The sequence below is a fragment of the Mus pahari genome, chromosome 6 (assembly GCF_900095145.1).
Source record: "Mus pahari chromosome 6, PAHARI_EIJ_v1.1, whole genome shotgun sequence".
In the NCBI taxonomy this organism is placed as follows: Eukaryota; Metazoa; Chordata; class Mammalia; order Rodentia; family Muridae; genus Mus; species Mus pahari.
Window position 1 is genome coordinate 54,188,126 of NC_034595.1, and position 25,119 is coordinate 54,213,244.

General features: G+C 43.6%; 1 protein-coding gene across 2 annotated transcripts in view; it reads left to right on the top strand.

Moving 5' to 3' along the window:
- The first annotated feature begins 15,620 nt into the window (after positions 1-15,620).
- Positions 15,621-25,119, top strand: part of Oma1 (OMA1 zinc metallopeptidase) — a 48,257-nt gene continuing 38,758 nt past the window's right edge. The window contains exons 1-3 of one of the 2 annotated variants that reach the window (XM_021200789.1): positions 15,621-15,681; positions 20,188-20,681; positions 22,870-23,098. In XM_021200789.1, coding sequence (XP_021056448.1) covers positions 20,203-20,681; positions 22,870-23,098 — 708 coding nt within the window. In that variant the 5' untranslated portion in view covers positions 15,621-15,681; positions 20,188-20,202. Of the gene's footprint in view, positions 15,682-18,143; positions 18,634-20,187; positions 20,682-22,869; positions 23,099-25,119 lie in introns of those variants that run through there. The other variant, XM_029539444.1, reaches the window with a different exon arrangement.

Consider the following 25,119-nt stretch of genomic DNA (forward strand, 5'->3'; position numbering starts at 1 on the left):
GTGACCATAGGTGTGTGGATTCATTTCTGGATCTTCAATTCTATTCCATTGATCTACTTGTCTGTCACTGTACCAGTACCATGCAGTTTTTATCACAATTGCTCTGAAGTACAGCTTAAGGTACCCCATCCTGGAATCCATGCCATCATCAGCCACCAAACCTAGATATTAATGTACATGCCAGCAAGATTCTGCTGAAGTGACCCTGATATAGTGGCCTCTTGTGAGGCTATGCCAGTGCCCGGCAAACATCGAAGTGGATGTTCATAGCCAGCTATTGGAACACAGGGTCCCCAATGGAGGAGCTAGAGAAAATACCCAAGGAGTTGAAGGGGGATGCACCCTGTAGGTGGAACAACAATATGAACTAACCAGTACCCCCTGAGCTTGTGTCTCTAGCTGCATATGTAGCAGAAGATGAACTAATCGGCCATCACTGGGAAGAGAGGCCCCTTGGTCTTGCAAACCTTATATAACCCAGCACAAGGGAAGGCCTGGGCCAAGTAGTAGGAGTGGGTGGGTAGGGGAGCAGGGGTGTGTGTGGGGGGGTATAGGTAACTTTTGGGATAGCATTTGAAATGTAAATAAAGAAAATAATAATAATATAAAAATGTAATAAAAAAAAGTATAAAAGCAGAGGGATCCGTTCTCTTGGAGAAGATCCCCCCACTGGGTGGCAGCATACTCAAGTTTACATAGCTGAAAATTAAAAACAATAGGACTTGAAACAGCACCCGATTTCTGAATACAGCTGGAAAATCACTGCCAAACTGCTGCCTTTTCAGGCTGGAAGCCAGGTATGCTGCAGCGTCAGAAGCACTCGTCCACGGGCCGGGGAGACTGGCTCTGTGCAGTGCTCTCCTAGCAAGCGTAAGGGCTTCCTGAGCAACAAGCAAAGGCTTCCGCCAGTACAAACATTTTGTTTTACCTTTAATTCCCATCTATCTTTGCTTTCATTATACATCTGTGGAATGACTTCTACATTGTGGTTCTGCACTTCTGCGGAGCCTCTGGGGTGTCGGAACGCCAATGAGAGGCTGCTTGGGGGAGGGGAAACACTGAGATGCTAGGCTGCCGGTTCTTCCTTGAAGCTGGGGTGTCAGGCTCCTGAGGCAGGAGAGGCGAAAAGCAGTCTAAGATACAGTCTCAGTCTGTGTTTGCTGTGATAAAAGCTGTGGTTCTCCGACTCCGGGGCACCCAGACGCCATTGGGAACAGCAAGGAGTTGAGAACTTGAGAACCGGGCCTGTGGGACTGAGATGATCCAGGGGCAACGTGGTGAGGGGGGTGGAGGGGTGGGAAATAGGGGGTGAGGAGGTGGGGGATGGGGGTTGGGGGTTGGGGGACTAGGGGTGTGTGGCCAGCTTACCTCCGAAAGAGTGCCAGGAGTGTGGCAGGGGTCCTCTATGGGAGACATAGGCACTGCTCTGTAGGATGAAGGGCTGTCCGTCCCCTCTCTCAGATCCTTGATGAAGGAGTCAGCCAGTTCTTGTTTGTCCAAACTGCTCTGTTCACGGCAGATGAGGATGCATACGACTTACTCAGGGGGAACCAGAGATCAAATAACTTTTGCCGAGGAAGGGATGCTCATTGGCTAAGTACTTAGGACCCCTAGATACCTCATTAGCATGGAGAACTCTAGGCTTTATGCTATGTGACCTGATGTCATGGCCATATGCTCTAGGAGAGGAATCTGAACTCTTGCCATTCTCACTTATGAGTTTTATTCGGGTTCTCTACTTTGCTACCACCTCACCAGTTCTGTCTGGTGGCGCGGTCCACTGCCCCATACTGCACAGCAGTGGAAAGGGTTAAATCAATGCTCAAGCTATTTTCTTACGTCAGAGATTCGTCTTTCTGTGGCTGCTGAGATCTGATTGATACCTTTTACGTTGGCGTGCCCTACAGAAATAGGACTACCTGTCTCCTCCTCTCCCTCACTCTCTTCTTTCCTCTTATCAGGACCCTAGCCCAAGTCAAGTCTCAAACTTTCAATCTTCTTGTCACAGACTCCCAGGTGCTGGGATTATAGGTATGCTCCAAGCTTAGCAAGACCGCTTCTTCTTCTTCTTCTTCTTCTTCTTCTTCTTCTTCTTCTTCTTCTTCTTCTTCTTCTTCTTCTTCTTCTTCTTCTTCTTCTTCTTCTTCTTCTTNCTTCTTCTTCTTCTTCTTCTTCTTCTTCTTCTTCTTCTTCTTCTTCTTCTTCTTCTTCTTCTTCTTCTTTTTTCTAAATTTAATTAATTTATTTATTTTTGATTTTACTTATTCACTTTACATCCCACTCACTGCCCCCATCCTGATCACCCTCTCCTAAAATCCTTCACCCATCCCCTCCTCCCTATCTCCTCTGATGGGGTGGGCCCCCTGGAGATCCCCCCCCCCACCAGCCTGGCACTTCAAGACTCTGAGAGGCTAGGCACTTCTCCCACAGAGACCGGACAAAGCAGCCCAGCTAGAAGAACATATACCACACACAAGCAATAACTTTTGGGATAGCCTCCATTCCAGTTGTTCAGGACACATATGAAGACCAAGCTGCACATTTGCTACATATGTGCTGGAAGGCCTTGTCTGTGTATCCAGCCTGTGTATGCTCTTTAGTTCAGTCTCTGAGAGCCCCAAGGGTCCAGGTTAGTTGACTCTGTTGGTTTTCCTGGGAAGTTCCTATCCATGTTAGGCCCACAATCCTTCCTCCTATTCTCCCATAAGAGTCCCCATGCTCCATCCACTGATTGGCTGTGGGTTTCTTTATCTGTCTGAGTCAGCTGCTGGATGGAGCCTCTCAGAGGATAACATGCTCCTGTCTGCAAGCATAACAGAGTATCATTAATAGTGTTAAGGATTGGTGCTTGCTCATGGGATGGAACTCAAGTTGGGCCAGCTATTGGTTGGCCATTCCCTCAGTGAGGGCTTTTCTCAATTAGAGCTAGGGAGATGGTGCAGCCAGTAACATGCTTACTTTGCAAAACCAAGGGCCTGAGCTGCATCCTCCCCAGGCCCATGTGGAAAGGGCCAAGAGCTGTGGTGTCCGCTTGCAGTCAGACTGGGAAGGTCTAGTTTACTTGGTCTAAGTCTGAGCTAATCAGAGATGCTATTTCAAATGAAACGAAACACAACACAACACAACAAACACAACACAACAAATCAAAAACCAAGTGGGCAGTGCCTGAGTACCAACACCCAAGGCTGTTCTCTGGACTCATATATGTACATGTATACACAAGTGTACACAAACAAACATGGCCACAAAAGTTCTTTTCCCTTGAATGGCAACAACAAACATGATTAGAAGTGAGGATATCTACAACATTCTTATGGATTTTTGTGTTGCAGTCACAGTTGTTCTTGTCTTATGTAATTTATCTACATACCCTGTTGTGGATTGTCACCCTTCAGGCATGGCGTGGTCTCTAGCATCTTGAGATCAGAGCAGAAGTGACATCCTCAGCAGACCGTCAATGAGGTTGGCTCTATTAACATTTGATGGTAGAGGAGTGTGGGGAAGGTCCTCAGACACTTCCCTGAGATCGAAACCACTCCCTTCTGCCTGCACACTCCTCACCCCAGGGCATGGAATCATATCCTAGGCACACATGGCCTCAGAGGTGCTGGAATATGTAAGGGTCAGGTACAGGGGACTTCAGTGAAGTGGGTTTCATGACACATATCTTGGTGTGACAGGAAGGTAGTGTGGAGAAAGAGGCATCAAGATTAGCTTGTGAAAGGAACAGAGAAAAAGGCTGGAACCCTGCCCCTTTCCTACCCACACCAAGGTCTACACATTAGGGGCTGATGGGGCTCAGTGCCATCAAGTTCCTAACTTCTCAGCTCTCTGGCCTGCTTTGTTGCTCAGAAGTGCTTTTTCTTTTTTCTTTTTTTAAAGGGGTTGGGGGAGGTTTTATTTTTTTATTTTTTTTTGGGGGGGGTTCTTTTAAGACAGGGTTTCTCTGTATAGCCCTGGTTGTGCTGGAACTCACTTTGTAGACCAGGCTGGCCTCGAACTCAGAAATCCATCTGCCTCTGCCTCCCGAGTGCTGGGATTAAAGGCATGCACCACCATACCTGGCAGAAGTGCTTTTTCTTAATACATCATCTGTTTCTACCACTATCCGTGTGTCCCTGGAAGTCTCAGCAGTGCACCATGGACCTTAGCGATAATATTTATGTCTGTAATCTCTTACTGTCCTTAAAAGAGGCTAGGATGCTCGTGTTTGTCTGCCTGCCTCCCTTACATGCCTCCTTCTCTCCTTCCCTCCTTCCTTCATCTTTCATTTTCCCTCCAAAGCACAGGGACACCAGGGGCCCAGCTGGGGAGATTGTGGGCATGGTGTCAGACAGATGTGAACGCAGACTTGACAACAGCCTGGGGATACTGAATCCAACTTTCTTCACAGTTTATGATACTGCAAGGTCAGGAGAGAAGAAAAGTTTCGAGCCCACATCCACAGCATGCCTAACTACTGGGTTCCCCAACACTACTGCTCCCCCCAAATACTCTTAAACTGCCAGTAGTTGCCCATCTCCACTCCCTTTTCCCATTTTCTCCCAGGACAGCCTTGATGACCCAGTTCGGGCATGTGATAGCCATGGTAGTTGCTGCAGTTCACGCCTGTGCTGTGCAGGTTCTTTAGGGGAGTAGAGCTGACTGAATCTCTCTAGAAAGGGCATGTATTAGTGAGACTTATGGGCTGTGGTCCAGCTACTCCAACAATGATGGTTATCTACCGATGGAAGATACAAAAAATACAGTAGGTGTTCAGTCCCCAGGGCTGGATGTCTCAGCTGGTTTTCAGTGTACACCAGAATCCTGTAGACACGGGCTCTAATGCCATGAACTTGCCAATGAGATCAAGAGCAAGCAGGCAGAGAGCAAAGCTTCTTTCTTCTATGTCCTTTGTACGGCTTTTCAGCAGAAGGCGTGGCTCAGATTAAAGGTGGATCTTCCCAGCTCACAGATCCAGATTAGAAGTGGGTCCTCAAGAAAAAAAATCCTTACAGGTGCACCCGGCCTGTTGGGCTTTAGTTAATTCCAGACGTAGTCAAGCTGACAACCAAGAATAGTCATCACAGAGCCCATGGCCTCTTTATACTCAGGTGATACCACAGAGAGCCATCTTTACTCTGGACATTGGGCTCTGGCCAGAGTGGGGAGGATGCAGTGTGTAGTGAGGGCTGACTCCATTGCCTGTAGCGTCTGGACCTGGACACTTGGTGGTTTCATCTGTTGCTTCCATCAGGGTTCATGAGTCTTGATCTGTGCTTCAAGGCCATCCCCTGGCAAGACTGAGGATTCAAAGACTAGCTCTAATGGCATCAGAGACAAAAGCAAAAAGCAAGATGGCAGCATTGCCTGGTAGGCTAGGCCAAGCACTTTTCAGGGTCTGGATGCCCCGAGTTGTCCAGCTCTGGGGAGTGAGAGGCACGGGTCAGGAGGGCAATGGATTCTCACCTCTCTCACCATTCTGATTAATTTTGCTCTGCGCTCATCACCCCTGTTTTGTGTGCCCTTGGAGAAAAGCAGAGGATCTAGGAGGAAGCTAGAAGGTAGGTGGATGAATTATTGGTTCAAGTCCCCAAGACCATCTGTTTGCACTACAGGCTCTCCCAGGCCAGAAACTCCCTGAATGGGATTCTCCCATCCCAACAGGGATGCACAGATGTAGGATGATGAAGGAGAGTCTCATCACAGGGATGAAAAGTTATACTGAGAATCCTGCTAACAATGTTTAGGTCAGGAAGGTTATATAAGCAAGGACAGAAAATCCTGCCCTATTTCTGAAAACTTCAGACAATTCGCCAGCCTTAAGCCCATCTAAGATCAGGCTCTCCTGAGATAACATTTCATCCAGCAGTCAGTCCCCGCCTGATATCCATAGAAAACTTCAGTTGGGACCAAATCATTGTATTCGTCCATGGATCAGATTCATCTCTGATAAACCTGAGAGGTGGAAGGACAGAGGCCAGCCCTGCTGACATGCAAAGGCCAGGGCACTGCACAGGTGACTGTAACAAACAGCCTCCAGCTTATGTCCTGTAAGTAATGTTGCAGAGCCCTTACACTATAGAGCTCCTTGTTCTTATTCCCAAAGCAGGAGGGGGCCAACGACCAACTGAGGGTACCCAAGGAAATAGGATGACAGGAAATCAGAAAGGCAGGCTTACAGATCTCCCAAGATTTAACCTTGTACCCCACAAAGAATAGAGATAAAATATTTCTTCTTTGTTTGACAAAATATACCCTGATTTAATGAAATTGTGTCCTGGCTGCTCAAGGTAAAATTCTCAAGTAATTGTGCGTTATTCTGTGCCTAAGACAGCATGGATAAGACTTCATCAGTTCCCAACATTTTTCAAAATAACTGATTAGCAAATCCTGTGGTCTCTTCATTTTAAATTGTGCAATAAAATTACTATTTTTACCATGTTGGATTAAACTTTAATAAACTTAGGTACTCTTAGCTTTCTAAAATCTATTGAAATGGGGTCTATTAAGTAATCTTCCTAAAATCTTAATATTCTTAAATGCTACTTTTTTTATTTAGAACAACATCCATTGAACTATAATATAAGCGTTTAATACTATTTTTAACCACTGTAGTTAATTATTCATGTGCACATGAATGCCCATAAAGACCAGATGCGTCAGAAAGATCACCTTGGGGATATTCATTGTGAGGTACCTGACATGAGTGTTGGGCGTTGAACTTGGACCCTAGGTAAAAGCAGTTTGTGCCAGTATCACTGAGCCATCCCTGCGGCTCCATAATATGGAGGCCTTGCTAAGCAATAACAGCATTGGCAGCATCATTTTGATAGTAATTTTCTCCCAAAATAGGTTCTAGAAAAGAAACTAGGTTTTTATTTCATTTTTCTTTAATAGTCAAAGGTGACAGAAAAAACAAGAATACCTAAAACTGCTTTATGTTAATCAAAATATCTCTAAGAAATGTATATTAAAATACTTTTATTAGATTAACGGTGCTAGATATTTTCCAATCATATTCCTAATTTATAAATAGTAATTGTGAGATTTTTATAGATGCTGTAGTATACATGAAATGATGGATATATACGTTTGTCAAATAACTTGGTAATTTTTCTTTGTATAATGAAAGTTACAGACAATAGGATCTCAGCAATTAGGGCCAGGCAGAAGCTAGATAAGTTTTTCTGTATGTGAAGGGAAAAGGCAGTGTTACTGAGGCAAGAGAGAGAGAGTGAGAATGAGAGCAAGAGAGAGAGAGAGAGAGAGAGAGAGAGAAGCACTAAAGTCTTCAAGTCTAGGATAATTATTAACTCACAATTGTGATCTTAAGGCATAAGATTTATTGCCAGTCTGCCTGAGCTCTCCTCTTTTAACAAAAGCCCAGTGTTTTCAAGGATCTTCTATTGTCTGATTTAAGACTAAAAAACAAACAAACAAACAAAAAACCAAAAAAAACAAAAACAAACAAACAAAAACAAAAAACAAGATAGCTATCTTAAAGCTGGGCTGTTGATGCTTGTCCACCATGTTAAGCACTAGAAGTAATCAGGTTATGTGCAGTGTCTCTATGACCCAAAGCTTCCACTTCATTTATGTGAAGAGTCGTGGCTTTGGAAGTCCAGATATTGGATTAAGGATTGTGTAATGCTATTGAGAAGGTAATCAGATAACAGTCTAATTTAACATTGACAAACGAGGGGCTCAGCAGTTAAGAGTGCTGACTGCTCTTCCAGAGGACCCCGGTTCAATTCCTAACACCCACATGGCAGCTTACAACTGTTTGTATATCTAGCTTCAGGGCATCTAATGCTGTCCGCAGGAACCAGGCATGTACATGGTACACATATACATGTGCAGGTAAAAAGGCCCATACACATAAAAAGTAAAAGATTTTTAGAAACCTGACAAATGATAGATGCGAATAAATGCTTCAAAGTCTTTGGTTCTTCAGTCTGTCTTTATGCGTGGTGTGGTGGTCTGAATTAGAATGGCCCTTATAGACTCGCAGAGAGTGGCACTAATGGCGGCGTAGCCTTGTTGGAGTAGGTGTGGCCTGTTGAAGGAAGCGTGTCACTGAGGGTGGGCTTTGAGGTTTCAGAAGCTCAAGCCAGGCCTAGTGACTCACTTTTCCTTTCTGTGCCTACCAATCTGGATGTAGCACTCGTAGCTACCTCAGCACCACGCCTTCCTATAGGCCACCGTGCTTCCCACCATGATGATAATGGACTAAACCTCTGAAACTGTAAGCCAGTCCCAGTTAAGTGCTTTTCTTTAATAAGAGTTGCCTTGGTCATGGTGTCTCTTCACAGCAATAGAAACCCTAACTAAGACACATGGCTATGTGTTTGTGTGTGTTGTTCATCTGTGCTCACACAAGTGAGCAGTCACATAAAACTACTCAGACCCAATTCCAAATAATGAACCTGGGATTTTAGAACAAAAATCCCCAGCTCTGGCAGTTCCAGAGGTTAAGATTGATTGTCAGTTCCATTATGCCAATAAAGAGACAAAAATAATGATGGACAGAGAAATAAATGTTATTAATATGGGCATGATGGGGGGAGAAAATAGAGAGTTTTTATGAACCTCAGGTCTGTCTTTGGGCTATGACATGAAATTTGCTTAATTACTTGTTTATTTATTTTATAACAAGGTACCTTAAAACCTAGTGATATTAAATAAGTTAGCTATCAGATCTCAGGGTTCTATGGATATCCTTAATGTTGTCCCTGAACTTTTGTTGTTGTGGAAAGTATAGTGCAGTGTCATCAGGTTCCCAGAAGTTAGTGAAAGTTCTTGTCTATAGTGTCAGTTCTTCTCTGTGCATCCTGTAAATACCCAACTAACTTGTCTAGCATCCATTTACAGCATTGCAAGATAGCAATGTTAAATGCTGAAGGTGGAGCCAGATGTTGTTGGTACATACCTGTAATCCCAGCACTGGGGAGGCCGAGGCAGGTGGATCTCTGTAGGAGGGATGGTGGCTGCCATCTCTATGTAAACTCTGGGGGGCTGTGCAGCCACAAAGGCATCTCCTGCAGGAGGACCTAATTGAGGACTGCCCGAGAGACCAAGGATTGATGCAGACAATGCCAGCCAATCAGGAACTGCTGTTTAGAAGAGATGCTTTCTTGGGACCAACGGGGCACAGGTGGAGAGTATTAAAGGAGCCCGCAGCAGCATTCAGACAAGCTTGCTGTGGTGTTTCTCACCTGCTCCTGAGTCTGTGTCATTGATTCTGAGGGTCAGCAGTAAGTAGTCCAGGGCACAGGCAGCAGATCTCCATGAGTTCAAGGCCAGCCTGGTCTACAGAACGAGTTCCAGGACAGTCAGGGCTACACAGAGAAACCCTGTCTTCAAAAACAAAAACAAAGCAAAACAACAAAAAAAAGGATGAAGGTGGAAACTGTAAGAGTTCTTCAGGCCAGGCTCCAGAATTCAGTGACCCGTACCTCTGCCATACTCCGTCAGCTAAAGCAAATAGCAAGGCCAACATGAAGTCAGCATCCGACAGAGCTGACTGGACCTCTACAAGGTAAGTAGCGGTGAAAGCCAGTGTAAGGAGATTTGCCTGTCAGGACATGACTAAGAAGGGAAGAGCTTTGTACTAAGATGTCACTTCTGATATTTTTGACTCTGTATCTTTAGGTTAGTCTGACCTGGATTTTAAATTTAAGGAGGAGGAGAAGGAGGAGGACATGGACAGCTACTGATATAGAATATACCTGTTAAAAAGATATTATTTTTAACAGAAATTAACTTATAAATTGGCTTTTGGTGTTCTCAACAACAGAGATAGAATGGAGGCAGCTTAATAGACCCAAGGAAAGGTAGGTAGGTGGCAGTCGCATACCTTAGAGAACCCCAGGTTTCAGAGAGAGGACGTTAAAGGGGCAGTGCTCACAGAGCTGTGGAAAACAAGGGCCCTGGAAAAGAACAGCCCTCTTTAGAGTTCTTATAAACAAAGTGGTGTCCCCTTTGCAAAGAGGGAAATCACTGAAAGGGAAAGGATGGTGCTCTACCTTCCAAAGAGAGAGTGGGCCTTTAGCTTCAGTGATGGCAGCCATTGCAGACGGATTCTGCCTGAAGTTCCCTGAAAAATACCTGCTTAAGCCATGGTAGACTGCCACTGAGGCACCTTGGGTAACTTTTGATGTAGCAGACAAAAAAATGTTATTTTTCTTTTCAATGTCAGGGCTTTGTTCTTTGCCTGAATCAATAACCTTGAAGTCCTTATTAAATGAACTTCCCCATATTTCTATGTATCTAACAAATGTTGGATAAAATTTCTCTAAATGAAAGGAGTTATTGATGTTAATTTCAGCTTTGGAGATTGTCCCATACATGGTCCAATAACAAGGCACAACGTTGGGAATCCTTACCTAGAAGTTAGGGATCACTCAGACCCATAGCTTACTTCTGCCGATCAGATCTGTAACATGCGGCTGTTAGAATTTGTACTATCTAGGATGTTTATAAACAATAGTAGCCAAAGCAATGCTAATAGGTGAGTCTTGCCAAGGTTATGAATATCTTTTGATGTTTGGTGACACTTTCTCAGGGTGAATAAAGACTTGTCCTGCCTAGATTAAATGACCCCACAAAGTCCTTATCTGAAATAAAACCTTCAATTACCCTTTTGAATGTCACAGTCTCAGTCTTAAAGACATGGCTGACTATAGAAACAAAATGCTAAAAACCCTTATTTTTTTCCTCTGAGGGAACAGAAGGATGTCTTATCTTCTTAAATACAAAGATAGCCCCTATTTTATAAATCCATCATCATTTTTCACCTTTAGTTTGGTTTTCTTATTCTTTTTTTGGGCACTTTTGTTATTTCATGACTACTCCTTTTTTTTTTTTTTATTCTATCCAAGATTTTTTATATTCTCAATTATACGATCATCAGCATGCCTCTTTCCACCAGGAATCTGAGGAATTTCATCTCGAGAGCAAGCTGGACAAAGATGACTTCTGGGACAATCATAACCATGACTTTCTTGGCTCTTGCCTCTCATGGAACCATTTTTGGTATGATGATGTGACTGCTTCTTAGACCCTTCAAATATTTGTGACACGTGTGTCTTTAAATGTGTGAAGGCTTCAAACTAAACTCCTATGACGCAGGTCTGCCAGTGACATGTATTCCAAAGTCTTGTCTTCCCCTGGGGAGTGAAATGAGACGCTCTGTGGTCCTCTTATCAGGATGGAAGACGTCATAGATCACTACTCACCATCCTTCAGCTTCATCAGAAGCTCTCGGTGGGGAATTGAGGCAGGGGAGTAGGATGAAGAGAAAGGCAACAAGATTGAGCCTTTGTCTTAACCACTGCCCACCTCAAGGCACGTCTCAGATGAGAAGTGGCAGATGCCCTAGTCTGAAGGTTTGGAGAAATGTATTTAGAAGGCAGTTTGACCCCAGGTCAATTTAGCAATGGAATGGCAGGCTCATCCTCAGGGCCTATGAGCTCTTCAGCCAGTTTTCCAGCTAGACTTATAGTATGAGGCATGATTTTGCTTCTGTACAATGGGCCTTAAATCCAATCAGAAAGAATTGGTTGCCCCCGTGACTTTCATGCCACTGTTGGACCCACGGCTGGTCATTATTATGCCTTGCAGACTCACACCTGGGCAAGATTGTGTTGGGCTGTGAATCTGCCTCACCGCTGGGGTGCTGAGAGCGTCACTAATAAGCCGCTCAGAGGAGGCAGAACACAGCCTGTGATAAGGGTCCTTGTCCATGTTTTGTGTTTCTCCAGATGGGAAATAGGGAAGTCTGGGACAGATCCTGTGGTTCTCAATCTCCTGTGAACCAAGACACCACTGGGGACCTCGAGTAGTTGAGAGCGGCCTGGATCTGAGTGAGTGCTGAGCGTACAGAGGGGCTGGAAGAGGGGAGGCCTTCTCTGAGAGATTTAGGCACTGTACTTTACAATGAAGCCCCAACCACAAGCCCCTGTGATCCTTAATGAAGGAGACACTCCTTGATGAAGACCAGTTCTTGGTTGTTCAAACTGCTTTATTGTTATGGCAGATGTAAACGCATATACCTTACCCAGGGTGAACCAGAAGATTAACTATCTTTTGCATGAAGGGACAGCTAGGAAGGGAAGCTCATTGGGTGAGTTCTATCCTGCCCTATCCAGATACCTCACTAGCATGAAGAAACCCAGGTTTTTATGCTACATGATCGTTTGTCACTGTCCTCTCAGTAGGGTGTCATGGTCATGTGTTCCAGGACAGCTAGAGCCTGGCTGGGAGCTGGTTCCATGCCTGCTGTTCTCAATTTCAATTATGAGATCTCCTGGGGTTTTTGAACCTCCTTCAACCTTACCAGTTCTTCTGCCTGGTGGCATAGTCCCGTTGCCCCACAAGATTGTTGATGGCTTCTCTCCCCCCAGCAGTCCAGAACTATGAAAGCTAGCCAGCAGGGAAGGCTTTCTAGGTCAGCACAGTTGGATTTCTTCAAGCTTTGTCATCAAAATGTGTGATCTTTTTCAATAGGGTCTTATCAAGTTTTGGTGAGAGACCAAAAGCAATGTTAATAGCCTGTGTTTGAGAGGTCTCAGAGTCACAAGTCCAACCACCCAAGGGGAATATTCCGTACTTGTCAGTGGGTAGTTCTTTTGACTTCTGGAAAGAACATTTTCCACAGCGTTGGGTAACTCCATTTAAGCACATATTTAAGAAGTTTGTCGAGGTTCCCATGGTTTTCCCCCTCAAGAATCCCAATGTTAATTATCCGTTTCTCCACATCTTCCCCTGTCTTCTCTTCCCATCCCTTCCCCAAGTGTCTCTCTGTTTGTCCCTCCATATCACCTGTGCTCTGTTCAGAGTGCAGAGAGCAAGTGGCTGTGATCTGTTCAGATATGAATGGGGACATCTACATCATACCCCTTCCTCTAAGGTAAAGAGAATATCACCGGAGAGGAGGTGAGGAGATTGTATGAGTCAGAGGTCAGGGCAGACTGGGGAGAAACAGTGTCATCTAAATATGACAGGACCATTGTACTCACAGCAGCTGTGGGAGCCTGTGTAAGACTTGCAGAAGACCAAGGAAGTCAATGGTCCAGCATGGAGTGGGAGGGGCTCAGATGATGACCAGTGACTCTGCATGGGAGCTACTGATGGCTGCTAGAGAGGGAGAGAGGTTTTGTTTTTGTTTTTGTTTTTGTTTTTGTTTTTGCACCTAGGGTGGTGGTGATGCTGGAGGGTGTTCTCTGGTAAGTCAATCACTCATTGGGTTTCCCACCCCACATGTGTGTATGGGCCACATTAATTAAACTCAGTGGGTTACTGAAAAAAAAAAAAGAAGGCATGAATTGTGAAGGGAATATGGGGGGCATCTTGGATGAGCTGGGGGAAAACAGGTATGTATGAAATTCTCAACTAACAAAAATCTTATATTATAAAAAATAAAACGAACAACAAAAATATAGAGCTGAAGTCCTTTAAGAAAGATAAGCATATGAAAGTGACCAATGTCAGGGTTGGAGAGATGGCTGAGTGGTTAAGAGCACTGCTGCTCTTCCAGAGGTCCTGAGTTCAATTCCAAGCAACCACATAGCAATTCATAGTTGATGCCTTCTTCCGGTGTGCAGACTTACACACGTGCAAAACACTTATATAAGGAAATAATTATTGAAAAAAAGGAAGTGACCAATATCAGATAAAGACTGGAACTTCATGTTCATCCATGACCAAGATCCACATGTAAGAAACAAAACATGTCTAACATATAAATGAGGGGGTTGGCAGGCACTATGTAAATGGCTCATAAAATGTTTCAGCCAGGCATCACTGATCTCCTGCCCTAGTCTCCTAGGATAGCCCAGGTTTAAGCTACCTGCCCCGAACTCTACACCTCAAAACATTTCCACAATGAAATCTGGTCTTAGGACACTCCAGGAGCTGTGGTCATGAATACTGCTGACCACTTAAAAAGTTTGGTGTCCTAAAGCGATCATGGTGAAACAGTCTTTCATAGTCAGTCTTATTTTTATGCATGTTTATCACTCTAGGTCTGAGGGATAATTGTCAGTAAGTAATTGGAATGCTAGAATTAATGTTATACCTAAAATCAAAATGAGCTGGGACTAGAAGTGTGTGTCACTATACCCAGAAAAATATCACTATATTTAAATGAAGTTAAGTATTGGTAAGTTACTATTAATTATAGCATGCTGAATCCTCACCCCAACCCCCTTCCCTTCATCTATCTAAGTTCTCTTCTCACTTTTGTTGTGTTTTGGGTTTTTTTTTCCAGACAGGGTTTCTCTGTATAGCCCTGGCTGTCCTGGAACTCACTTTGTAGACCAGGCTGGCCTTGAACTCAAAAATCTGCCTGTCTCTGCCTCCCAAGTGCTGGGATTAAAGGCGTGCGCCACCACTTTTTATTTAGGTTTTAAGACAGAGTCTTACTCTGTAGACCATGCTGACCTGGGATTAACCATGGAATCTGGTAACCTGGTTTTGAATTCAAAGTCATCTTCTGGTTTCAGCCTCTTAAATGGTAGAGCTGGAGAGATAAGCCACCATGCCCTCTTTTGAGTTTTAAAATGTTGAAGTTCTCCAGGTTCTGTTTCCCAACTTCTATTTTCTCTTAACCCATCGACTCCTTTCCTCAGTGGTACCCAAGGACTGAGTCATCTTCCTTACTGGTGACTCCTCCAGTTATATTCCCAGCTTCCATTGGGTTGTAAAACCATTTTCATTTTATGACTGCTTATAAATATTTACACAGCACATCTAGCAGATGTGGTGGATTGAATAAGCCTGAACCTTCAGTGAAGTCATGCTCTGTCCACCCTCTTCAATCCCCGCTTCATGATGTCTTCCTTGCAGTAACCATATGATATTGATCTTAATATCACCACCACAAAGTGTCTGTCACACATTCGATAAATATTTGTTGAATACATGAATAGTATTTTTATCTTTAATGTGCCTCTCAGGTAGCCTACTGGAAGACCAGAAAAATTCACATAATCGCAAAGCATCGTTTTCTTTTGGCTGTGGTGGGTAGCTGCAGCTCCCACAGAATCATGTCTGCCAGTATTCACACTCCTTTGCAAAACATTTCCACAGTGAAATCTGGTCTTAGGACACTCCAGGAGCTGTGGTCATGAATACTGCTGACCACTTAAAAAGTTTGGTGTCCTAAAGCGATCATGGTGAAACAGTCTTTCATAGTTTTATTTTTATGCACGTTTATCACTCTAGGACTGAGGGATAATTGTCAGTAAGTAATTGGAATGCTAGAATTAATGTTATACCTAAAATCAAAATTATCAGCTCAGGGCAGCTTCAAGTCAAGGCATCATAGTCCTCCAGCAGCCCCTGGATTCGCTTTCCTTTTGGCAGAACGGGTGTAGGAACTACAGCAGGCACGGGTTTGCCTGGATCCAACACAGCCATGCCAAGTACCGAGGAGGTGTAGAGTTCCTGGCAGGTAGCTTAAACCTGGGCTATCCTCCTCCAACCACACGGGGGCGCGACGGCGCCACAGTCCGGACAGCCGCAGCCGGCTAGGACTGGGATTGGGGGAAACGGACTGGTTCTCACAAGGGCGGGGCAAAAAGCGCCCCGGAGGTCCCCAGGGCAGGAAGTGAGGGGGCGGGGCTTGGGGAAGGCGTGCGCCTGCGCGGAGCCGGCTGTTGGATCGGGCTCGGGCTGCGGCTCCAGTGCGCGTTCACGGTGACGGCTCGGCGTTCTTCCAGAGCGGGGCGGGGAGGGCGGAGAAGGGGAGCGGGGCCCGGGGGATTCGGGGACCGCGGTGGGCCTGGGCCGTGCCGGAAGAGGCGAACGGCTCGGCTGGGTGGAGCTTTCTGGAAGTTTGCCTCCCGCCTCGGGTGGTGGCTTCCCTCCTGAGCGGGGCTTCCTCCAGGCGTCGCCGGCCTGGCCTGTGCGGGTCTCCCCTCCGCCTCGCCGCTCGTCCTTGTGCAGAGAGACCCATGCTCTCCTGCACAGTCGGAGCAGCTCCAGGGAGCTCACTGGTTTCCTCAAAAGCTTGTATCCAAGGATCACCTTTGATAATATTTACCACTCGCGGTGGGACGGGGAGCAACTGTGCTGGGGCAAACCCCCGCCAGAAATGTTAGTCCCAGGAGATGAAAATCCCACATTTTGGAATTTAGGAGTTCATCGCCTCCTAGCGGCTCTCAAGGTCTTGGAGCCTTCCTAAAAGGATTTAACTTCATAGCCATCATCCTTAGCCAAGATGCAGGGGTGCGGTGTGACATTTGGAAGCTTAAGAGCCAACCCTGATAACTTACTTTTTTTTTTTTTTTTTTTTAAGAAGCCGTCCATCATGTGTACTTAGCTGGAATGATTATTTTAAAGTGCATGTCCTATTTTTGCCAGTCTGACAGCTGTTTCCATAGAAACTAGAGAAGAAATAGTAGTTTTCAGTAAGAGTTGTTAAAACTGTCTTCTAGCCATCGGCTTTGAGTGCGAGTGAGCGCGCACTACTTGTTCATTCTGAGATGGCACTTGAAGCACTAAGGGTTTGAAATGTTCTTAGAGGCTAGCCATCCAAATTGTTTAATTTTCTCACATCATTAATTTGCTAATCCTACAAGTCTGCCAGCTATGTTTGTTGGCCTGCCACAGTTCTTTGACGAGCACACGTCAGTCCCAGTTCTTTCTTAGGTGTTGTGTAGTGTAGTGACTGGCTCTTTGAAAAATGTATAAACAGATTTCTTTCCCCATTTAAAAAAATTTTTTTTGAAGGGTTAATCAGTGATTACGGATAAACAACTACTGTTCCTATTCTGGATGGCACTTGATTGCCAGTGTTAGAAATGCTAATGATTTTAATTCTGTACCTAGTGTTTGGAGCTTTTGTTTTTACCTTCTATGGGTAGACTCTGTTAGATATGTTTGCATCTGCTCTGAAATGAGCACTTTTCTCATGAGCAGATCCCAGCAGTGTGAATAGGGCACATGGTACTTGGAGGAGAGTTTATTTTCTGAGGGGGGATATCTATAAACTAGATGCTCTGTAATTTAGCAGTGGATGAAGGAGGCTTCGAGAAGGTGCCTTTGGAACTGGAAAGCTGGAAGCAACATTAGGAAGTTTATTGAAAGGCTCACAGAAAACCAGTGGAAATTACAGAAGAGCTTGCTTGGTTTAGGATTCACAAAGTAACACACACTGTAAACATTTACATTGCCCAGGAAGAGGGAATACTGGATCCCTCATAAGCACCATTCTGCCCCCTAAATTTCACGTAGGCCTTTTATAAGATTTATATCTGTATCTATTAGTGTGTTTTGTCTTTACTAGCTTTACAGGTTGGGCAGGCATTTTTGTCTTGTCTTTACTTTTTATCTGCTACACAGAGTGGCATCTGACTTGTAGCATTCGTTCATATAATGAATTATCAATAAATTAATGAATCAATGACTAAAACAATCCTTAACCAATGAGATACAGGAATGTTTGGTTAAGATGATCAAGTTTTATTAATTTGGTTGGCAACATTTTAAAATAGGTAAATTTCCCATTTAAGTCTGAATTTGTAGCTTTTGTAGAAACATTTGTAACCTTTGGCAACCTAAAGGACAGATTTTGTTATATCCCTGGGCCTCCTTTGGGTGACTGTTCACATCTGCCTGGCCTTGCTGCAGCTTGCCTGTATCTATCACACTAGCCTGCACTGTCCGGAGTTATCCTCTTATTAATTTTAATAAAAGTGGAGCAGAGTACAAATTCTGCTCCTCAGATGCACCTAGCCACACGCCATGGCTGCCGTAGTGGACAGCACAGGGAACATTCTGTAGGAAGTCTTAGGTAGCGTTGCTTTTGACATTGGACTTTGCTTCTGTTGTCCTGTTGTACTGCAGTTTTGTTTTTGAATTGTCTTGAATGGCTCTGTGACTCAAGTGCTAGAATACAGGCTTGCTCTTCTCAGCTTCGGGGCTCTTGCAGGTAGTAGCATTTCCTGCTGTTTTTAGATTAGCCTATCATCTTGGTTGTGGATCAAAGCAGTGTATCTTAATTTAATTTTTAAAGAAAGGGTTTCTTTCTGTAGACATGGCTGTCCTGGAACTCGATCTGTAGACCAGGGTGGCCTTGAACTCACAGAAATCTCTGCCAGCTTGTGCTTCCTGAGTGCTGGGATTAATGGTATGTGCCACCACTGCCCACCTGGTTTGATTTGCCTTCCTGAAGGATTGCTTTAGGTTCCTTGGAGGAGGGATTGGTAGTGAACTAAAGTGAGGTAGTTATAGTAAAATCTGTAACTCGGGATCCCAGAACCAGGATGAGCTGGGCTGAGGTAGTCAGGAGGTGGATTGGCAGGACTGACTTAAAGTGGCCTTTGTTTTTTCTGGATGTTAAAATCCTAAGGCTAAGTCCGTATGGTTTGGAATGTGGTTTGTAGAAGGTTGGGAAGTTCAAGTAGGGAGCATACCTCAGATTGTTCCATTTACCATGGAAGTATTAACTTGCACATGATCTTGTACAGCTGCTTCCTACCATGAAAATGTCTTTGAGCTCATGCATTTGTAAGGCATGGCAACTGGGTGAAGAGAAGGAATTCCTTTAGAGAGCATCTGAAGCCCAGTCAGATGTGGAAAGCACAGTAGGGTCTCAGAAACATGAAGGCCTTCAGACTTGCCTACTAATACTGCCACTTGTATTAGGTAGGCGTCAGCTTCCTTTGATTAATATTTTTTTGATTCTGTGAATCTTATTTTCTGCTTGGTAATTTTAAATTGTGAATTATATTTTGCTAAATGTTTATTTTTTGATTCTTTTTTTTTTTTTAAGATTTATTTATTTATTATATGTAAGTACACTGTAGCTATCTTCAGACACTCCAGAAGAGGGAGTCAGATCTTGTTACAGATGGTTATGAGCCACCATGTGGTTGCTGGGATTTGAACTCGGGACCTTCGGAAGAGCAGTCGGGTACTCTTACCCACTGAGCCATCTCACCAGCCCCTATTTTTTGATTCTTGAGGCTTTTTTTTTTTTTTTTTTAAAGAAACTCCAGGCTGTGGCTATCAGAAGTTGCTTGAGCCTTTAGTGTGTTGTTTCTCTGGGTGTCTGTCTGTTTTAGCCTTTGTTATTGGGGTAAAGCAGCTCTCATATCCGTGCTGCACTCTTTGGGGTTCCACCTAATTTCTGTGAATTACAAATGGGACCTTTCCCCACTTTGATCAATGGGAACAGATCATGCACCCTGGCCTGTGATTGTGCCCAGAAATTATGATTCTTTGCAAGCTTCAGGAGGACTTCTTACTCGTATGCCCAGCTAGTGCTCAGCTGCATGGGGAGGGCCTGCAGAGAAGGGAGGGGCCTGCAGAGACTGTGTTTCCTTCTTCTGCCCATAAGCTCTAGCTGCCTGGTCCACAGGCGTCACATCTTCAGTTTAGGGCACTTATAGGCGTAGTCATCTTGTGTGTGGTTTGGAGATTCGCCAGGCCATTCTCTGGGGCAGTTGTAGGTCGAGTCTTGTTTCCCATCATTCAGTCCTTCTTTGCCTACCCCCAAGTGTGTGGAAATCCTCATTTTATGCATTCCCTTTAAAAAGTCAATTTTAGGTGGCATTAAAGTCTCTCTTTACATTCTAATTCTAATCAAAAGCCCTATAGGTTTATTGGAATGAGTAAATTAAAAGTCTTAAAGATAACATTTTTAAAGTTAGTCTTTCTATCCCATTATACTCTTATTACTGTCAACTGATACACATTTGTTGTTTTATCGAAGCTATTTCTTATTTTGCCAATTGATTTGCTGATCAAATAGAGTCCCTGAAACTAAAATAAAATGTTTTTTCTTTAAATGAAGTGAAAAAGTTCAAGTGTTGAAAATAAGCACTGTGTAGTGAGCTGAGGCTGTGTGTGTTCCTCTGGGTTATCCTGTTGAAGGTGCTGCTGTGGGTGGTGCACTGAAGTACAGGCATTTACCCTGACATGTTCAGCATGCATCCCTTTTCCTTTCTTTATTAAAAAGATTTATTTATTTATTTATTATATGTAAGTACACTGTAGCTGTCTTCAGACAGCCCAGAAGAGGGCATCAAAACTCATTACAGATGGTTGTGAGCCACCATGTGATTGCTGGGATTTGAACTCAGGACCTTGCTGAGCTATCTCTCCAGCCCTCATGCATTTCTTAAGCATTACATTCCCACTTTGTAAATACATGTTTTCCACAGGTGTTCATGTCTTATTTGTGTGTGTGTGTTCTAGATAACCAAGCAAAAGATGAGCCTCCTTTATGGACTGCAGTCTACCAGGAGAAATCAGTTTCTCTCTGGAGTGAATAACCTGGCCATCAGGAGGCAGTGGACCCCACCAGCAAGCTGTCCACTGGCACCACGGCTCCGAGCAGTAAACACATACTGGGGACTGAACACATACTGGGGTCATTGTCATTCAGTGACCTTACTGCCCAGAGACTTTCTTTTCTGTAGGACTCTCAATAACAAAAAATCAAGATGCCTCTCAAGTGTCCAAAGCAAGGAAATGGGGGTGCTTACCTACAGATGTACTGTGTGGGGTGATTCTGTTCTAAGACAAGGAGCAAGGAAAGTGGCGGGCGTTCCTGCTCTTGGAGTCTCCTGTTCTCCAAACTGTCCTGCCCGGAGTTTCCGCACGTCTGCACGGGTTCAGGCTGCCCCAGTCCCTCTCTTGCTGCTTATTCTGAAACCAGTGCAAAAGCTCCTTGCTATCATCGTGGGCAGGTAAATATACTTTGGGAGGAAAACAATGTTTTTGTTAAAGTTCTTGAAGTTTTATATTCACATTTGTATTAACGTATAAAATTTTTTTAATAATTAAACTTTAGTATTTATAAAACTGTACTTTTAAGGAAACCTTTCCCTATGCCATATTCAGCTCAAAATTTGAGTTTCTAAAGGTAAATTCTACCAGTCTTGTGTGTAAGTAGGATTTTAATAATCTTGAAATAATTTGTTTCAAATTAATTGTACACAAATGTGATCCTTAAGTTTTTGTTGGTTGAGATATTTCTAAAAGATTTCACATTTCTAATTATAGGGATAATGGGAAATATTGACAATGATTTGTGTAACAACAGCACTTAAGAGCATTGCCTTTTGATTTTGTGGAAGTTTAGGCAGTTGACATGAAATGAAGGACTTGATTTATATAATTAGGGGCTCAGCCTTAGCCACATTAATAAAGCTCATTCCACCATTCTGTTTTCAGAGGATTTTTGTTATGTTTCTCTTGGTAGTCCTTTATAACTCTGCATTTTATATCGAAGTGGCTATTTCTCAACCCCTTTTCCTTATTTCATGAAGGTTGAAGAAAGCAAACCTGTCTCTTCAGAAAGTTTTGCTAAGTTTGCTGACCCTCCTTGCCATCTACTTCCTTCCGTACTAACAACCCAGTCTACTTTTATTCAAAATCCAAGAATTTCTCTGTAATGTATTTCATTCTGTTGTTTGATGTTGATAGAAAGTAGGTATCTACATTGGCTCCCGAGTAACAAACTCATCCTCACTTGTAGGGATGATCGCTTTGTGAGGTCTACTCCTATAAAATTGTTTGATTTTGGTGTTGATCTTACTGTTATGAATTTTCTCTTATAATATGTTACACATATACTTAAGTAAGTAGTAATGCTGTAAGTGTTGTAATAGGAAATAAGTATACTTCATTGTTTTATGGCTCTTCTGGTTTAGTCGCTATCTCTGTGTTAGTCAACTTTGGACACTGTAATGAAATAACTGAGATAATAAGGGAGCGAGGACTTATTTCGGTTCATGCTTTCTGAGGTTTTGGTCCGTGGTTGCATAGGCTGGGCTCACTCAGTGCATGGTGTGGGAATGCTTGGCAGAGGAGACTTGTCCATTTCATGATGGTCAGGAAGGCAAAGACAGAAACAGGCAGGGGCTGGGGTTCTAATAGCCCCTTCAAGGGCATCTCTCCAGAGACCCCACATTCTTTTACTAGTTCCCGTTTCCTGTGGGTCATACCACTTCTAGTAGTGCCACAGGCCAGGGGCCAAGCTTTTGATACTGAATACATAGACTTTTGGTGGATACTTCCAAATGATAGCAGGGACTTAGTAAAATTGTAGTAACTTCACAAAATTGTTTTGTAGAATGAATTCTTGTCAAGAGAAATTTCACATATGTGTGTGTGTGTGCATGATAAATTTTAAGACTTAAAAAATGTATCCACAAGGAAATGTTTTGTCAAAATGTTTTTGTACCTAGCCTGGCACTTTAGAGAACTACTGTCCACTCCTGTCAGCCAGCAAGACCCTCCCCAGATGGCCTCTGTAACAGCACACTTTGATTACTCTGGCACTTCACTTCCCCCACTCCCCCTGGATGGTAGTGGGGCTGCTGCTTCTGAGCAGGGCTGCTTATTGTTGGTCAGTGCTGAGGTAGTGCCTCCTGTTCCCTGTTGGAGCCCTGGCAGATTGTGCTGGAGTCTCAGGAGCCGTGGGAAAGGTACACTTTATCCTCCATGACTCCGAGATGCTTGCCTACGGACGCCATCCTTGTTAGTGGTCAGTCTGGGAGTGGCTTTCCCTACTGCTGGGTTTTCCTCTAGCTACCTCCCTTGGCTAGGCTGTCCTCTGTAACAAGGGTTAGAAAGAGCACACGCATAGTGATTAGACAGCGCTTAGCATATGGGAAATAGGAAGTGTTATTAGTGGGAGTTGTAACAACACTGCTCCTTATTCTAGGGTTTGCCTTCACACTAGCTGATGTGGGAAATTCAAGAGAGCCTTAGGATTTTTAATTATAATTTTATAGAGTTGATGACTTTCCATACTCTAAGGATTTTCTAAGTTAAAAGCTATGTGCACAGAAACGTAAAGGTGGAAGGGATTGGCTTTGGTGAGGTGTGAGCATGTGCACTTACAGATGGGCCATTTCTGATTTGTCACAGGGGCATAAGGAAATGGTGGCAAGCACTTCCCCCTAACAAGAAGGAGCTATTTAAAGACAGCGTGAGGAAGAACAAGTGGAGGCTGCTTCTTGGTCTGAGTGCATTTGGACTGCTCTTTGTAGTGTTTTATTTCACTCACCTGGAAGTGAGCCCTGTCACCGGAAGGAGCAAACTACTGTTAGTGGGCAAAGAACACTTCAGGCTTCTGTCAGACCTGGAATATGAAGTAGTAAGTACTGAGACTTGGCTGTAACTGCACTGCCCAGGCTAACACGCAAAGCAGGAAGCTTTTTTAAATACAGAAGGTGCACTGCTTTTAGTTTTATTTTTGACACAGTCATCATTTCCTCCAAGGTCTCCCACTTGGGAGAGGCGTTGGCACACGTACGTGGTTGTCCTCCCAGCCAGCCGGCTCCTGCTCTGCTGTGCTTGTGCTTCATGGTGTTCCCGCTCAGGAAAGCCTTCCTTGATGCTCAGGCTGGGTCCGACTGCGACTCAGCCCGGTAGAGCCGAGAACTGAACTTTTGTGATCCTGTTCCATGCTTGGCAGGACTGGGTTAGGTCCCAGTTTTCCTTCCCTTTGTTTTCTTTACATTATGGAACTTCCCATGGTCTGTGGCCCTCTCCCTTTTTAGGCTAAGCTCTGTGGGACTAACATCCTTGTTGGTTTGTTTATTCTAGGATCTAACATCATGCAAACTAGTGCTTAGTTTTTATGTATCAAGTAAGTAAACATGCTGTGAGAATTTTTATGCCTTGAAAGTCAGGTATAAGATAGTTGTTTCCCAAACATCAGTTTTGACCGAAATTTTGTTGTATTTTCTGCCAGATTTTTTTCTTCTTAAAACAGAGCTTTGCTATGTAGCCTGGGGTTGGCCCTCAACCTGTGACCCTTATGCCTCAGCTTCCTAAGCGATAAGCTCGCTGGTATGTGCCCCCATAATCATTTGTTTTCTGAATACAAAATGATGGTGGGATTCAGAAATCTCAGCTTATGGAGACATATAGTAACTCGGGGACAGACAGTGCACAGTGTGTTCTCCTGTGTCCTCAGGGACGGACATCGTGTTTTAGTAATTACCACATCCAGGCAAGTGCTGGATGCCGTTGTTGAATAGGTAATGGCTTCGCGTTTTCACATGCTTGAGTATAAATGAACACATGAACTTAGCAAAGTTATCATTAATAGCAATGACTTTTTTGCTATAAAAGTTGATCTTAGCTAAGATAATAATAGTCTCTTAGAAGAATACAAACAAATTTAAACTATGTCCTAAAATTTAGTCTTAGTAGGAAGATAGATTAGAGAAAAACATTTTGGAAAGATTGGAACAAACCTTGCAAAAATTTGAAGTATCTTCTATTCAGATAGTTTAAAATACATGCATATATGAATGGATTTGCATATATGAATACTGTATATATACATGTGGGTCTGTATGTATGTATAAGTGTGTTCATGTGAATAGACATTTTTACTGCTTAATTTATTGGTCTGTGAATTTAAACATCTTATAGAGCTGTTACAAAGTACTCTAATTACATGGGGTGCAAACCAGTATGTTGTCAACTTGACACAAACTAAAATCATCCGAGAGGTGAGAGCCTCAACTGAGAAAATGCCTGCATAAGATTGGCCTGTACATAGTCAGGGTGGGGCATTGGGTTGATTAATGATTGATGTGCAAGGTCCTTGCTCATTATAAGCGGTGCCACCCTTGGGTAGGTGGTTCTGGGGTGTATAAGAAAGCAAACTAAGCAAGCCATGGAGAATACCAGACCATTCTTCAATGGTTTCTGTTTCAGTCTCTGCTTCCAGGTACTTGCCTTGAGTTCCTTTGATGATGGACTGTGGACTGAGAGTTGTAAACTGGAATAATCCCTTTTCTCCCCAAGTGGGCCTTGGTTGTGGTGTCTATCACAGTAATAGATAGCAAACTAAGATGTAGATAAGAGTCCCTTGATTGTTTTAGAAGAGTTAATAGAGGACTTTTGTTTACTACTGTTAAATTATTCTTTTATTTTTTTTTCTTTTTAAAGATTATTTATTTATTATATGTAAGTACACTGTAGCTGTCTTCAGACACCCCAGAAGAGGGCATCAGATCTCATTACAGATGGCTGCGAGCCACCATGCGGTTGCTGGGATTTGATCTCAGGACCTTCAGAAGAGCAGTCAGCGCTCTTTTTTTTTTTTTTTTTTAAATTATTATTTTCTTTATTTACATTTCAAATGCTATCCTGAAAGTT